Genomic DNA, 13,310 nt, shown 5'->3' with positions numbered 1-13,310 from the left:
TGATTTTTGGGGTCCCCTTCTTGATTTTGACCCCCCCCCCAATGATTTTTGGGGTCTCCCCTTCTTGGTTCCCCCACTTCTTTTTGGGCCCCCCCGCACTGATTTTTTGGGACCTCCCACTGATTTTGGGGACCCCCCCCCAAAAAGAAATTTGGGGTCTCCTTGGTGATTTTGGGGTCCCCCCCTTGGTTAATTTTGGGCCTTTCACTCTTTTTGGGGTTCCCCCTTATTTTTGGACCCCCCCCTCCAATGATTTTTAGGGTCCCCCCAATATTTTTTTTGCCCCCTCCCCATTATTTTTGGGACCCCCCCCTGTGTTTCTAAGCCCCCCCCAGGATATTTTTGGGACCCCCCAATGAGTTTTGGGGTCCCCCAATAAATTTTGGGGTCCCTCAATGATTTTTGGGGCCCCCCAGGGGGATTTTTGGGGGTACTCACGATGCAGCGTTGCTGTTGTGGGGGGGGGAGAGAAAATGGAACAATGAATGAGAAATTGGGGACCCCCACCCCAAAAATTCCCCACACCCCAAAATTTGGGGGTTGGGTGGGGGATGGGATTTTTTGGGATTGGGATTTTTTGGGGGGATTTTGGGGGGAATTGGGGGGTTTTGGGGGTGATGGGACTTTTTGGAGTTGGGATTTTTGGGGGGATTTTGGAGGGGTGGGATTTGGGCTGATGGGATTTTTTTGGGGGGTATTTTGGGTGGGTTTTGGGGGGATGGGATTTTGGGGTGATGGGATTTTGGGGTGTGGGTGGGGCACTCACGGAGGGGAGGTGGAGCTGATCCACAGCGTGGGAAATCCCGGCCTGAGGAATCCAAACCTGGAACCCGAAGAGTCCCAAAAATTGGGGTGAGGTGAGACCCCCCAAAAAACCCCCCAAAAGGGTTCAGAGCCCCCTCCCCAAAACAGCACCAGAGAATCCCCCCCCGCAATGGTTCAGGACAGCTTAAAAAAAACTCCTCATTAATTAAAAAAGTGTTAATTAAACTTCGCATGGGTGGTTTGGGGGTTCCTGGGGATTTTCCCGAGGGAATTCCCTGCCCGGGACCCCCGCCCCCCCCTTTGACGACCCCACAATGGTTCCGCCCAAGACATCGCCCCTTTCAGAATATCAGCCAATCACAGCGTGGAGCGCTGCCCCTCCCACACACCCTGCGAGTTCCAGCCAATCAGCACTCGCGGAACAGCGCCACATCCCCACGGTAACCAATCAGAGCCCGGAGTCCGCCGCTTCCACATCCCGCCCCTCCGGGCGGCCGCCAGGCCCCCGCCGGCGCGCCAGCCAATCACACGCCGCCGGTGCAGCGGGCATCGAAGGGAACCGGCGGGAACGGGCGGGAACCGGCAGGGGCGGGGCCCGGTAGGCGGTGGATCGGGTTCTGATTGGTCACTCACCGCGCGCGGCCGCAGCGCCGCCCGCATCACCCTCCGCCGCGCCGCCGTCAACGCCGCCGCCATGATGCTCCCGCCCGCGGCACGAGTTCTCGCGAGATCTCGTCACCGCCCACGCGAGGAGATAGGGCGATAAGCTCGAACTCTCGCGAGAGTTCCCGCCCCGCCCGCGGCACGCCCTCACGCCGTGGCAGCCATTTTGTGCCTGGGAGTGGCGCTGGCGTGAGGCGTCGCGGAGGGAGGCGAGAAAGGCGGGGCCGCCCACGCCGTTTTGTCCCGGAACGGCGACACTGAGCGTTGAGCCCTTTCCCCATCTGTGATCCTTTTCGAGGGCGAAACTAAAAACTCTAATTGATAACGGGAGGGAAGAGCTGCGGCCACCGCCCCTCAGCCGTCGCTATGGCAACGTCTAAAGTGCGCATGCGCCGGGGCGTGGTCGTGGCTCCGCCTTCCGTGCCACAGCGGGGCGGGCCGCCATTTTACCCGCCTGTGCACCGCACTGCGCATGCGTTCTTCTTTAACCACGCCTGCAACGCGTCTTAGCCACTTCCTCTGCTCCCTCTTGGCCCCGCCCCCACCTCCACCGCAGGCCACGTCTCGTGCGGGCAGAGCGTCGCGCTCGCTTCTCATTGGTCAGCGGGCGCGTGGATGCCCGCCCGCCGCGTTCTGATTGGTGAGCGTACAGGCGCTGCCGGCGTTGATTGGTTGGTTCCGCGGGGGCGGGGCCAGAGGGAGGGTGCGCGCAGCTGATCATGGGCGGGTGCCGTGCTCTCCCGCTGCTGCTGTTGCTGCTAGCGGCGGCCGGGGCTGCGGGTAGGGGGAAAACCGGGGTCCTGTGGGCGGGAACGGGAACCTGTGAGGGGAACCCGGGGGTTCTGAGGGCTCTGGAGGGTTCTGGGGGCTGTGAGGGCCGAGGGCGTCCCGCCACCTTGGGGTTCTGTGGGGATGTGGGCTCTGAGGGCATGGAGGGGAGCGAGGGTCCCGTGAGGGGAGCGGAGTTTCCATGAGGGAGGATCGGGGGTTCCATGAGGGGGGATCGGGTGGGCTCCATGAGGGGAAGGAGCGGGCATCCCATGAGGGGATTGGGGGTCCCATGCTGGGATATTGGGAGCTCCATGAGGGGATTGGGGACTCCACGAAGGGGGATCGGGTGTTTCTGTGAGGGGGAATCAGAGACTCCATGAGGGGGGATCGGGGGTTCCATGAGGGGGGACCGGAGCTCCATGAGGGGATTTGGGATCCCCTGAGCAGGGGGTGGGGGTTCCCATGAGGGGGATCGGGGGCTCCATGGGGGCATCGGGGCTCCCATGAGCGGGATCAGGGCTCCATGGGGGATCGGGGCTCCCATGAGGGGGATCGGGGGCTCCCATGAGGGGGATCGGGGTTCCCATGAGGGGGATCAGGGGCTCCATGAGGGGGATCTGGGGCTCCATGGAGGGGATTGGGGGCTCCATGGAGGGGGATCGGGGTTCCCATGAGGGGGATCTGGGGCTCCATGGAGGGGGATCGGGGGTCCCATGAGGGGGATCGGGGGCTCCATGGGGGGATCGGGGCTCCCTAGAGGGGGATCGGGGGTCCCATGGGGGGGAATCAGGGGCTCCATGAGGGGGATTGGGGCTCCATGGAGGGGGATTGGGGGCTCCATGGAGGGGGATTGGGGGCTCCATGGGGGGAATCGGGGGCTCCATGGAGGGGGATTGGGGGCTCATGAGGGGGATCGGGGGGCTCCCTGGGGGGATCGGGGCTCCCATGAGGGGGATCGGGGGCTCCATGGGGGGATCGGGGCTCCCATGAGGGGGGATCGGGGGCTCCATGGGGGGATCGGGGGTCCCATGAGGGGGATCAGGGGTCCCATGAGGGGGATCGGGGCTCCATGAGGGGGATCAGGGGCTCCATGGGGGATCAGGGGCTCCATGAGGGGGGATCGGGGGTCCCATGAGGGGGATCGGGGGTTCCATGAGGGGGATCGGGGCTCCATGGGGGAAACGGGGGTCCCATGAGGGAGATCGGGGTCCCATGAGGGGAATCGGGGGCTCCATGGGGGCATCGAAGGTTCCATGAGGGGAATCGGGGCTCCCATGAGGGAGATCGAGGGTTCCATGAGGGGGGATCGGGGGCTCTTGGGGGCATCGAGGGTTCCATGAGGGGGATCGGGGGCTCCCATGAGGGGGATCGGGGCTCCATGAGGGGGATCGGGGCTCCCATGAGGGGGATCGGGAGGCTCCATGGGGGGATCGGGGGTCCCATGAGGGGGATCGGGGGTCCCATGAAGGGGTCCCATGGCCAGTGATGTCCCTGAGGGTCCTCAGGAATGGAGGTCCCGGGCTTTTGGGGGTCTTTTGGTACCTCAGGTGCATTTGGGGAGGGGATTTTGGCCGCTCAGGTGAGGGTGGGTTCCTGAGGAGGGGGGGGTTCAGGTCAGTGGGGGTCCCTGGGTGCTCTGGGACAATTTTTGGGGTCTCGGGGTGGGTTTTAAGGGCGGTTCTGAGGAGGGGGTCCCTCAGCCGAGCCCCCTCCCCAGGCGAGCCGTGCCCCGAGCCCACCATCGCCCCCTCCTATTACACCACCTCGGACGCCGTCATCGCCTCCGAGAGCGTCTTCGTGGTGGAGATTTCGCTGGTGTGCAAGAACGGAGCCCAGGTGAGACAGCGCCACCTTGGTGGGACACGCACACATTCACAAACACGGGATCAGGGGCAAAAACAAAAAAAAATTTATTTTCCATGTTCTCCAATTTATATCCTCTTAACATAGCATATTTTTAAGTCATTAGTTACATCACAATGACTTTATTAATTTAGTTGGTGCATTTATTTATTGTATAATACTAAATAGTATTGTTCATGTTATGTTTATATAGATATTATATTTAGTATAAATGTATTATATTGTTATATGTATTTATATATGTAATATATATATCTTTCCAGTTTATATTCTCTTAACATAGCATAACTTTTAAGTCATTAGTTACACTACAATAACTTTATTATATTTAGTGGGTACATTTACTTATTGTATAATATTAAGTAATATTGTTCATGTTATGTTTATATAGCTATTATATTTAGTATAAATGCACTATATTATTATATGTATTTATATATATAATATATATATTATATGTATAGTATATATTTTATATGTATTTTTATATATAGTTACAATGTATTATAAATTATTTATTTAGTATAAATGTATTAAAATTGTATAAAAATAAAATAAATAATACTATATTTATAGGTGCAAAAAATTAACGTTAATATAATAGATAAAAGTTTTACAAAATTTTAATGAGGCAGGTATTGACATGTATTATGCATGTCATTTAGCTATAAATTTTTTAATGTATCTTTTTTAATATTTTTCTATGCTGACGGCCTTGTATGGATATACTCAACAATCATCAATTGTTATTTTTTCTATTAACTCAGCTTTGAAAGTTTACAGAAATTTAACAAGGCACATATACACTTTTATTTATACCTGTGGTTTACCTTATAAAGTTTTTATGCATTTTTTCTAACTTGTTTTTATGCTGGCAGCTCTGTTTGGATACCCTCAAAAATCATCAATTATTTCTTCTATTAACTGAGCCCAGCTGTCAAACCCTTCTGCATTTCCCTTTTTTTATATTTGAGTCAGAAACTCAGATTTTTGCAGGGTTTGGTGCAAAAATCCAAGCAGACCAGGCAGACTCTGAGCAATAATTACAATTATTAACAAAATCACCAATCAGGTTTTAACAAGGCTTTAAACCAGCTATTGAAAAACCCATCCAGGGATTTTTATCGAGCTTTGGGGGGGTGTGAGGGACCCCCCAAACCCCCCCTGAGCCCCCCTGACCCCACAGAACGTGGCTCTGTACGCTGATGTCAACGGGAAGCAATTCCCAGTGACCCGGGGGCAGGGACGTGGGCAGGTACCAGGTGAGGCTGGGGGGGAATTGGGGGGCTCAGGGGGGTCTGGGGTACCTGGGGAGGGATTTGGGGGGCTCAGGGGAGTCTGGGGTATCTGGGGAGGGGTTTGGGAGGGGTTTTGGGAGGCTCAGGGGAGTCTGGGGTCCCTAGGAGGGGTTTGGGGGGCTCAGAGGGGTCCCTGGGGGGGTTTTGGGGGGCTCAGGGGAGTCTGGGGTGCCTGGGAGGGGTTTGAGAGGGGTTTTGGGGGGCTCAGAGGGGTCCCTGGGGGGGGTTTTGGGGGCTCAGGGGAGTGTGGGGTACCTGGGAGGGGTTTGAAGAGGGTTTTGGGGGGCTCAGAGGGGTCCCTGGGGGGGGTTCTGGGGGGCTCAGGGGAGTGTGGGGTACCTGGGAGGGAATTGGGGCTCAGGGGAGTCTGAGATACCTTAGGAGAGATTTGGGGGCTCAGAGGGGTCTGGGGTACCTGGGGAGGGATTTGGGGGGCTCAGGGGGGTCCCTGGGAGGGGTTTGAGAGGGGTTTTGGGGTCCTAGGAGGGGTTTTGGGGGGCTCAAGGGGGTCCCTAGGAGGAGTTGGGGGGGGCTCAGGGGAGTCTGGGGTGCCTGGGGAGGGGTTTGAGAGGGGTTTTGAGGGGCTCAGGGGGTCTGGGGTACCGGGGAGGAGTTTGGGGGGCTCAGGGGGGTCCCTGGGAGGGGTTTGAGAGGGGTTTTGGGGGGCTCAGGAGAGTTGGGGTACCTGGGGAGGGATTTGGGGGGCTCAAGGGGGTCCCTGGGAGGGGTTTTGGGGGGCCTCAGATGAGGTGGGGGTAGCTGGGAGGGGTTGAGAGGGGTTTTGGGGGGCTCAGGGGAGTCTGGGGTCCCTGGGAGGGGTTTTGGGGGGCTCAGGGGAGTCTGGGGTACCTGGGGAGGGATTTGGGGGCTCAGGGGGTCCCTGGGAGGGGTTTGAGAGGGGTTTGGGGGGCTCAGGTGAGGCTGGGGGAGAATTGGGGGGCTCAGGGGGTCTGGGGTACCTGGGGAGGGATTTGGGGGGCTCAGGGGGGTCCCTGGGAGGGGTTTGGGGGTTCAGAGGGGTCCCTGGGAGGGGTTTTTGAGGGGCTCAGGTGAGGCTGGGAGGGAATTGGGGGCTCAGGGGAGTCTGGGGTACCTGGGGAGGGGATTTGGGGGCTCATGTGAGTGGGGGATCCCTGGGAGGGGTTTTTGGGGGCTCAGGTGAGTCTGGGGTACCTGGGGAGGGGTTTGGGGGGCTCAAGGGGGTCCCTGGGAGGGGTTTTTGAGGGGGTTCAGGTGAGTGGGGGGCACCTGGGAGGGGTTTGAGAGCAGTTTTGGGGTCCCTAGGAGGGGTTTGGGGGCTCAGGGGGGTCCCTGGGAGGGGTTTTGGGGGGTTCAGGTGAGTCTGGGGTGCCTGGGGAGGGGATTTGGGGGGCTCAGAGGGGTCCCTGGGAGGGATTTGGGGGGCTCAAGGGGGTTCCTGGGAGGGATCTGGGGGGCTCAGGGGAAGTGGGGGATCCCTGGGAGGGGTCTTGGGGGGTTCAGATGAGTGGGGGGTGCCTGGAAAGGGTTTTTGGGGGGTTCAGGTGAGTCTGGGGTACCTGGGGAGGGAATTTGGGGGGGTTCAGGTGAGTGGGGGATCCTGGGTGGGTTTTTGGGGGGCTCAGGTGAGTCTGGGGGCTATTTGGGGTGACTCAGCTTAATTTGGGGGGGCTCAGGTGAATCTGGGGGTTATTTGGGTGACTTTGGGTGACCGAGCAGCTCAGGGCGCTCTCAGCTGAGCTGGGGAGAGCTCTGGGGTCAGGATGAATTTGAGGAGGGGTCAGGATGAATTTGGGAAGTTCAGGATGAATTTGGGGAAGTTCAGGATGAATTTGGGGAAGTTCAGGATGAATTTGGGGAAGCTCAGGATGAATTTGGGGAGGGGTCTGGATGAATTTGGTTCAGGATGAATTTGGGGAGGGGTCAGGATGAATTTGGGGAAGTTCAGATCAGATGAATTTGGGGAGGGGTCAGGATGAATTTGGGGAGGTTCAGGATGAATTTGGGGACAGGGGTCAGGATGAATTTGGGTTTCAGGATGAATTTGGGGAGGGGTCAGGATGAATTTGGGGAAGTTCAGGATGAATTGGGAGGTCAGGATGAATTTGGGGAGGTTCAGGATGATTTGGGGAGGTTCAGGATGAATTTGGGGAGGGGTCAGGATGAATTTGGGAGGGGTCAGGATGAATTTGGTTCAGGATGAATTTGGGGAGGGGGTCAGGATGAATTAGGATGAATTTGGGGAGGGGTCAGGATGAATTTGGGGAGGGGTCAGGATGAATTTGGGGATGTTCAGGATGAATTTGGGAGGTTCAGGATGAATTTGGGGAGGGGTCAGGGATGGGAAGTTCAGGATGAATTTGGGAGGTTCAGGATGAATTTGGGGAGGGGTCAGGATGAATTTGGTTCAGGATGAATTTGGGGAGGGGTTGGGGCTGAATTTGGGGAGGTTCAGGATGAATTTGGGGATGGGTCAGGATGAATTTGGGGAGGTTCAGGATGAATTTGGGGAGGGTCAGGATGAATTTGGGGAGGTTCAGGATGAATTTGGGGAGGGATCGGGGCTGAATTTGGTTCAGATGAATTTGGGGAGGGTCAGGATGAATTTGGTTCAGGATGAATTTGGGGAGGGGTCGGGGATGGGGAAGTTCAGGATGAATTTGGGGGTCAGGCTGAATTTGGGGAGGGGTCAGGATGAATTTGGGGAGGGGTCAGGATGAATTTGGGGATGTTCAGGATGAATTTGGGGAGGGGTCTCCGCTCTCCCAGCCCCCCAATTCCCCCCCAGGTCTCCTGGAGCCTGAGCATCGCCAGGCGCACTCGGGCACCTACGAGGTGAAATTCTTCGATGAGGAATCCTACAGTGCCCTGCGCAAGGTGGGGACCCCTCCCCAATTCTGGGGGGGCTCTGGGACCCCCCCAAAATCCCCCCCTGATTTATCCCCCATTGAAACTGAGCAGGAGTCAGACAGCACCCCCAATCTGAGCCCCAAAATTGAGGGAAAAAACCCAAATTTGGCCCCAAAATTGAGGGGAAAACCCAAATTTAGCCCCGAAATTGAGGAAAAAAATTCAGCCCCAAAATTGAGGAGAAATCCCCAAATTCAGCCCAAAATTGAGGGGAGAACCCCAAATTCAGCCCCCAAATTCAGACCCAAAATTGAGGGAAAAATCCTCAAATTTGACCCCAAAATTGAGGAAAAAAATTCAGCCCTGAAATTTGAGGAGAAATCCCCAATTTGGCACCAAAATTGAGGAGAAATCCCCAAATTCAGCCCCAAAATAGAGGAAAAAAATTGAGTCCTGAAATTGAGGAGGGAACCCCAAATTCAGCCCCCAAAATTGAGGGAAGAACCCCAAATTTAGACCCAAAACTGAGGAAAAAATTCAGCCCCAAAATTGAGGAGAAATCCCCAAATTCGGCCCAAAATTGAGGGAAATCCTCAAATTTGGCCCCAAAATTAAGAGGAAAAACCCAAATTTAACCCCAAAATTGAGGAAAAAATTCAGCCCCAAAATCGAGGGAAAAACCCAAATTTAGCCCCAAAGTTGAGGAAAAAATTCAGCCCAAAATTGAGGGAAAATCCTCAAATTTGGCCCCAAAATTGAAGGAAAAACCCCAAATTCAGCCCCAAAATTGAGGAGAAAAACCCAAATTCATCCCCAAAAAGGAGGAAAGATGCAAAATCCATCTTCTAAAAGCGGAGGGACCCCAAATTAAACCCCCAAAAAGGAGGGGGCCCCCCAAATTGAGCCCCAAATTAAAGGGGAACCCCAAATTGAACCCCAAAAATGAGGGGTCCCCCAAATTGAGTCCCAAAAAGAAGAAGGGAACCCAAAATTATCCTCAAAATTGAGTGTGGAACCCAAATTAAGCCCCAAAAAGAAGAAGGGAACCCAATTTCAGCCCCCAAAAAAGGGGGGGAACCAAAAAGGGGGGGAACCCCAAATTCAGCCCCAAAAAGAAGAAGGGAACCCCAAATTGAGCCCCAAAAATGAGCTGGGACCCCAAACTGAACCCCAAAACTGAGGGGTCCCCCAACCCCGCAGGCGCAGCGGAACAACGAGGACGTGTCGCGGATCCGGCCGCTCTTCACCGTCAGCGTCGAGCACAGGGTGGGTTTGGGGGCAATCCTGGGGGGTCCCCCCAAAATTTTGGGGGTTCCCTCACCCAGTTTGGGGGTGCTGGAAGGGCCCTGTGGGGTTTTGGGGGGGGATTGGAGGGGATTTGGGGCTGTGGGTGGCTCTGAGAGGGGAATTTGGGGGGTCCCAGGGGGTTTTTGGGGTGCCCAGGAGATTTTGGGGTGCTCTGGGGGCTTTGGGGTTCTCTGGGTGGGATTTTGGGGTATCCTGGGTGGGATTTTGGGGCTCCCATGAAGGTTTTGGGGTGCCCATGAAGGTTTGGGGTGCCCTGGGTGGGATTTTGGGGTGCTCAGGGAGGTTTTGGGGTGTCCTGGGGTCGTTTTGGGGTATCCTGGGTGGGTTTTGGGGTGCCCATGAAGGTTTGGGGTGCCCAGGGGGGTTTTGGGGGGCTCTGGGGGGTTTCAGGGTGTCCTGGGGTTGTTTTGGGGTGCCCTGGGAGTGCTCTGGGGAATTTTGGGGTGCCCATGGAGGTTTTGGGGTGCCCAGGGAGGTTTTGGGGTATCCTGGGGAGGTTTTGGGGTGCCCTGGGGGGTTTTGGAATATCCTGGAGGTTTTGGGGTGCCCAGGGAGATTTTGGGGTGCTCTGGGTGGGATTTTGGGGTGCCCTGGGAGGTTTGGGGTATCCTGGGGAGGTTTTGGGGCTCCCATGAAGGTTTTGGGGTGCCCTGGGAGGTTTGGGGTGCCCGGGATGGTTTTGGGGGGATTTTGGGGTGCTCTGAGTATTTTGGGATATCCTGGGAGGTTTTTGGGGTGCCCTGGGGGATTTTGGGTGTCCTGGGAGGTTTTGGGGTGCCCTGGGGGGTTTTGGAATATCCTGGAGTTTTTGGGGTGTCCTGGGGGGCTTTGGGGTGCTCTGGGTGGGATTTTGGGGCTCCCAGGGGTGTTTTGGGGTATCCTGGGAGGTTTTGGGGTATCCTGGGAGGTTTTGGGGTTCCCAGTGGTGTTTTGGGGTGCCCTGGGAGGTTTGGCGTGTCCTGGGGTCATTTTGGGGTGCTCTGGATGGGATTTTGGGGTGCCCATGGAGGTTTTGGGGTATCCTGGGAAGGTTTTGGGGTGACCAGGGAGTGCTCTGGGGTGTTTTGGGGTGCCCATGAAGGTTTTGGGGTGCTCTGGGGGATTTGGGGGTGCCCAGGGAGGCTTTGGGGTTCTCTGGGGAATTTTGGGGGCTCCCAGGGAGATTTTGGGGTATCCTGGGGGAGTTTTGGGGACTCTGGGGGAACCCAAGGGGGTTTTGGAGGCTCTGGGAGGTTTTGGGGTGTCCTGGGGGGGTTTTGGGGGGATTTTGGGGTGCCCATGAAGGTTTTGGGGTGCCCTGAGGGGTTTTTGGGATGCCCATAAAGGTTTTGGGGATCCAGGAGGGTTTTGGGGTGCTCTGGGGTGTCCTGGAGGGATTTTGGGGTGCCCATGAAGGTTTTGGGGTGCTCTGGATGCGTTTTTGGGGTGCCCAGGGGTGTTTTGGGGTATCCTGGGGTGTTTTGGGGTGCCCATGGAGGTTTCGGGGTGCCCATGGATGTTTTGGGGTGCCAATGAAGATTTTGGGGTGCCCCCTTTCCCCGCAGGGCGCCTGGAGCGGGCCCTGGGTCTCCACCGAGGTCGTGGCCGCGGCCGTGGGGCTGCTGGTTTATTACCTGGCCTTCAGCACCAAGAGCAGCATCCAGGCCTGAAACCCCAAAATCACCCCAGAAATCACCCCAAAAACATCTCAATAAAAACAACCAGAAAGAATGGTCTGTAATCCAAAAAATCCCAAAAAATCTGCTCTAAAACTGCCCCAAAAAACCCAAAAACCCCAAAAATCACCCCAAAAATCACCCCAAAAACAACATCTCAATAAAAACAACCAGAAAAAAAACCCAAAAATCTGCTTAAAAACTGCCCCAAAAAACCCCAAAAATCACTCAAAAAATCACCCCAAAAACAACAGCTCAATAAAAACAACCAGAAAAAATGGTCCGTAATCCAAAAAATCCCCAAAAAATCAGGTTAAAAACTGCCCCAAACCCCCCCAAAAAATCCAAAATTTCTCCTTTCCTACACCAGAAACAACCCCGAAAAACCCCATCCCAAAATGACCCCAAAATGTCAAAAAAACCCCAAAAATCTCACTAAAAACAACCAAAAAAACCCCAAAAATCAGCTTAAAAACTGCCCCAAACCCCCAAAAATCACCCTAAAAAATCACAATAAAAACAACCAGAAAAAATGTTCCATACTCCAAAAAAATCCCAAAAATCTGCTTAAAAACTGCCCCAAAAAACCCCTAAAAACAACCAGGAAAAATCCCAAAAAATCAGGTTAAAAACTGCCCCAAATCCCCCAAAAAATCCAAAAATTCTCCTTTCCTACACCAGAAACAACCCCAAAAAACCCTGTTCCAAAATGACCCCAAAATGTCAAAAAAAACCCCAAAAATCACCCTAAAAACAACATCTCAATAAAAACAACCAGGAAAAAAATCAGCTTAAAAACTACCCCAAAAAAACCCAAAAATCACCCTAAAAACAATCAGAAAAAAACCCAAAAATCTGCTCAAAAACTGCCCCAAATCCCCCCAAAAAATCACCCTAAAAAATCACAATAGAAACAACCAGAAAAAATGTCCCATACTCCAAAAAACCCCAAAAATCTGCTTAAAAACTGCCCCAAAAAACCCCAAAAATCACCCTAAAAACAACCAGGAAAAATCCCAAAAAATCAGGTTAAAAACTGATTGGGTTTGGACCCCCAAAAACCCAAAAATTCTCCTTTCCTACAGCAAAAACAAGCAAAAAACCGCGTTCCAAAATGACCCCAAAATGTCAAAAAAACCCCCAAAAATCTCAATAAAAACAACCCAAAAAATCTCAATAAAAACAACCAAAAAAACCCCAAAAATCTCAATAAAAACAACCAAAAAAATCTCAATAAAACAACCAAAAAACTCCAAAAATCTCAATAAAAACAACCAAAAAAACCCCAAAAATCTCAATGAAAACAAACAAAAAATCCCCAAAAATCTCAATGAAAACAACCAAAAAAACCTCAAAAATCTCAATAAAAACAACCAAAAAACCCCTCAAAAATCTCAATAAAAACAACCAAAAAAATCTCAATAAAAACAACCAAAAAAAACCCCAAAAATCACCATAAAAACAACCAAAAAAACCCCAAAAATCTCAATAAAAACAACCAAAAAACCCCCAAAAATCTCAATAAAAACAGCAAAAAAAAACCAAAAATCTCAATAAAAACAACCAAAAAAACCCCAAAAATCTCAATAAAAGCAACCAAAAAACCCCAAAAATCACCATAAAAACAACCAAAAAAACCCCAAAAATTGGCTTAAAAACAACCCAAAAAACCCCAAAAATCTCAATAAAAACAGCCAAAAAAATCTCAATAAAAAACAACAAAAAAACCCCAAAAATCTCAATAAAAACAACAAAAAAAACCCCAAAAATTGGCTTAAAAACTGCATCCACCCCCAAAAAAATCCCCAAATAATTTAGAAATCCCAAAGCGACCACAAAAATGACAAAAGTTGCCAAAAATCTTTCCCAATCCCAAAACCGATCCCAAATCTCCGCCCACTTGGAAAAGGATCCCAAAACCACCCAAATAAACAACCCCAAAAATGATCCTTGAAACCACCCCAAAAAACCCCAAAAAAGTCCCAAAAAACCTTAAAGTCACCCCAGAGACCCCAAAAATCCCAAATTTAGACCCCAAAAATCCCAAATTTGGGGATCTGTGGAAGAACAGAGACCCCAAAAATCCCAAATTTTGGGGTGGGGGAAGAACAGAGACCCCAAAAATCCAAAATTTGGAAAAGAGCAGAGATCCCAAAAT

At 52.9% G+C, this 13,310-nt stretch overlaps 1 protein-coding gene across 1 annotated transcript; it reads left to right on the top strand.

The window, feature by feature from the left end:
* The first annotated feature begins 2,125 nt into the window (after positions 1-2,125).
* LOC141726362 (translocon-associated protein subunit delta-like) lies at positions 2,126-11,714 on the top strand. Its single transcript, XM_074531158.1, has 7 exons — positions 2,126-2,208; positions 3,917-4,035; positions 5,249-5,324; positions 8,128-8,216; positions 9,390-9,455; positions 11,042-11,156; positions 11,388-11,714. The coding sequence occupies exons 1-6, from the start codon at positions 2,148-2,150 to the stop codon at positions 11,144-11,146; spliced, it is 516 nt and encodes a 171-aa protein (XP_074387259.1). The 5' UTR covers positions 2,126-2,147; the 3' UTR covers positions 11,147-11,156; positions 11,388-11,714.
* Positions 11,715-13,310: the final 1,596 nt, after the last annotated feature.

This window comes from Zonotrichia albicollis, chromosome 34 (assembly GCF_047830755.1).
Source record: "Zonotrichia albicollis isolate bZonAlb1 chromosome 34, bZonAlb1.hap1, whole genome shotgun sequence".
NCBI lineage: Eukaryota > Metazoa > Chordata > Aves > Passeriformes > Passerellidae > Zonotrichia > Zonotrichia albicollis.
This window is presented reverse-complemented; position numbering and strand designations above follow the sequence as displayed.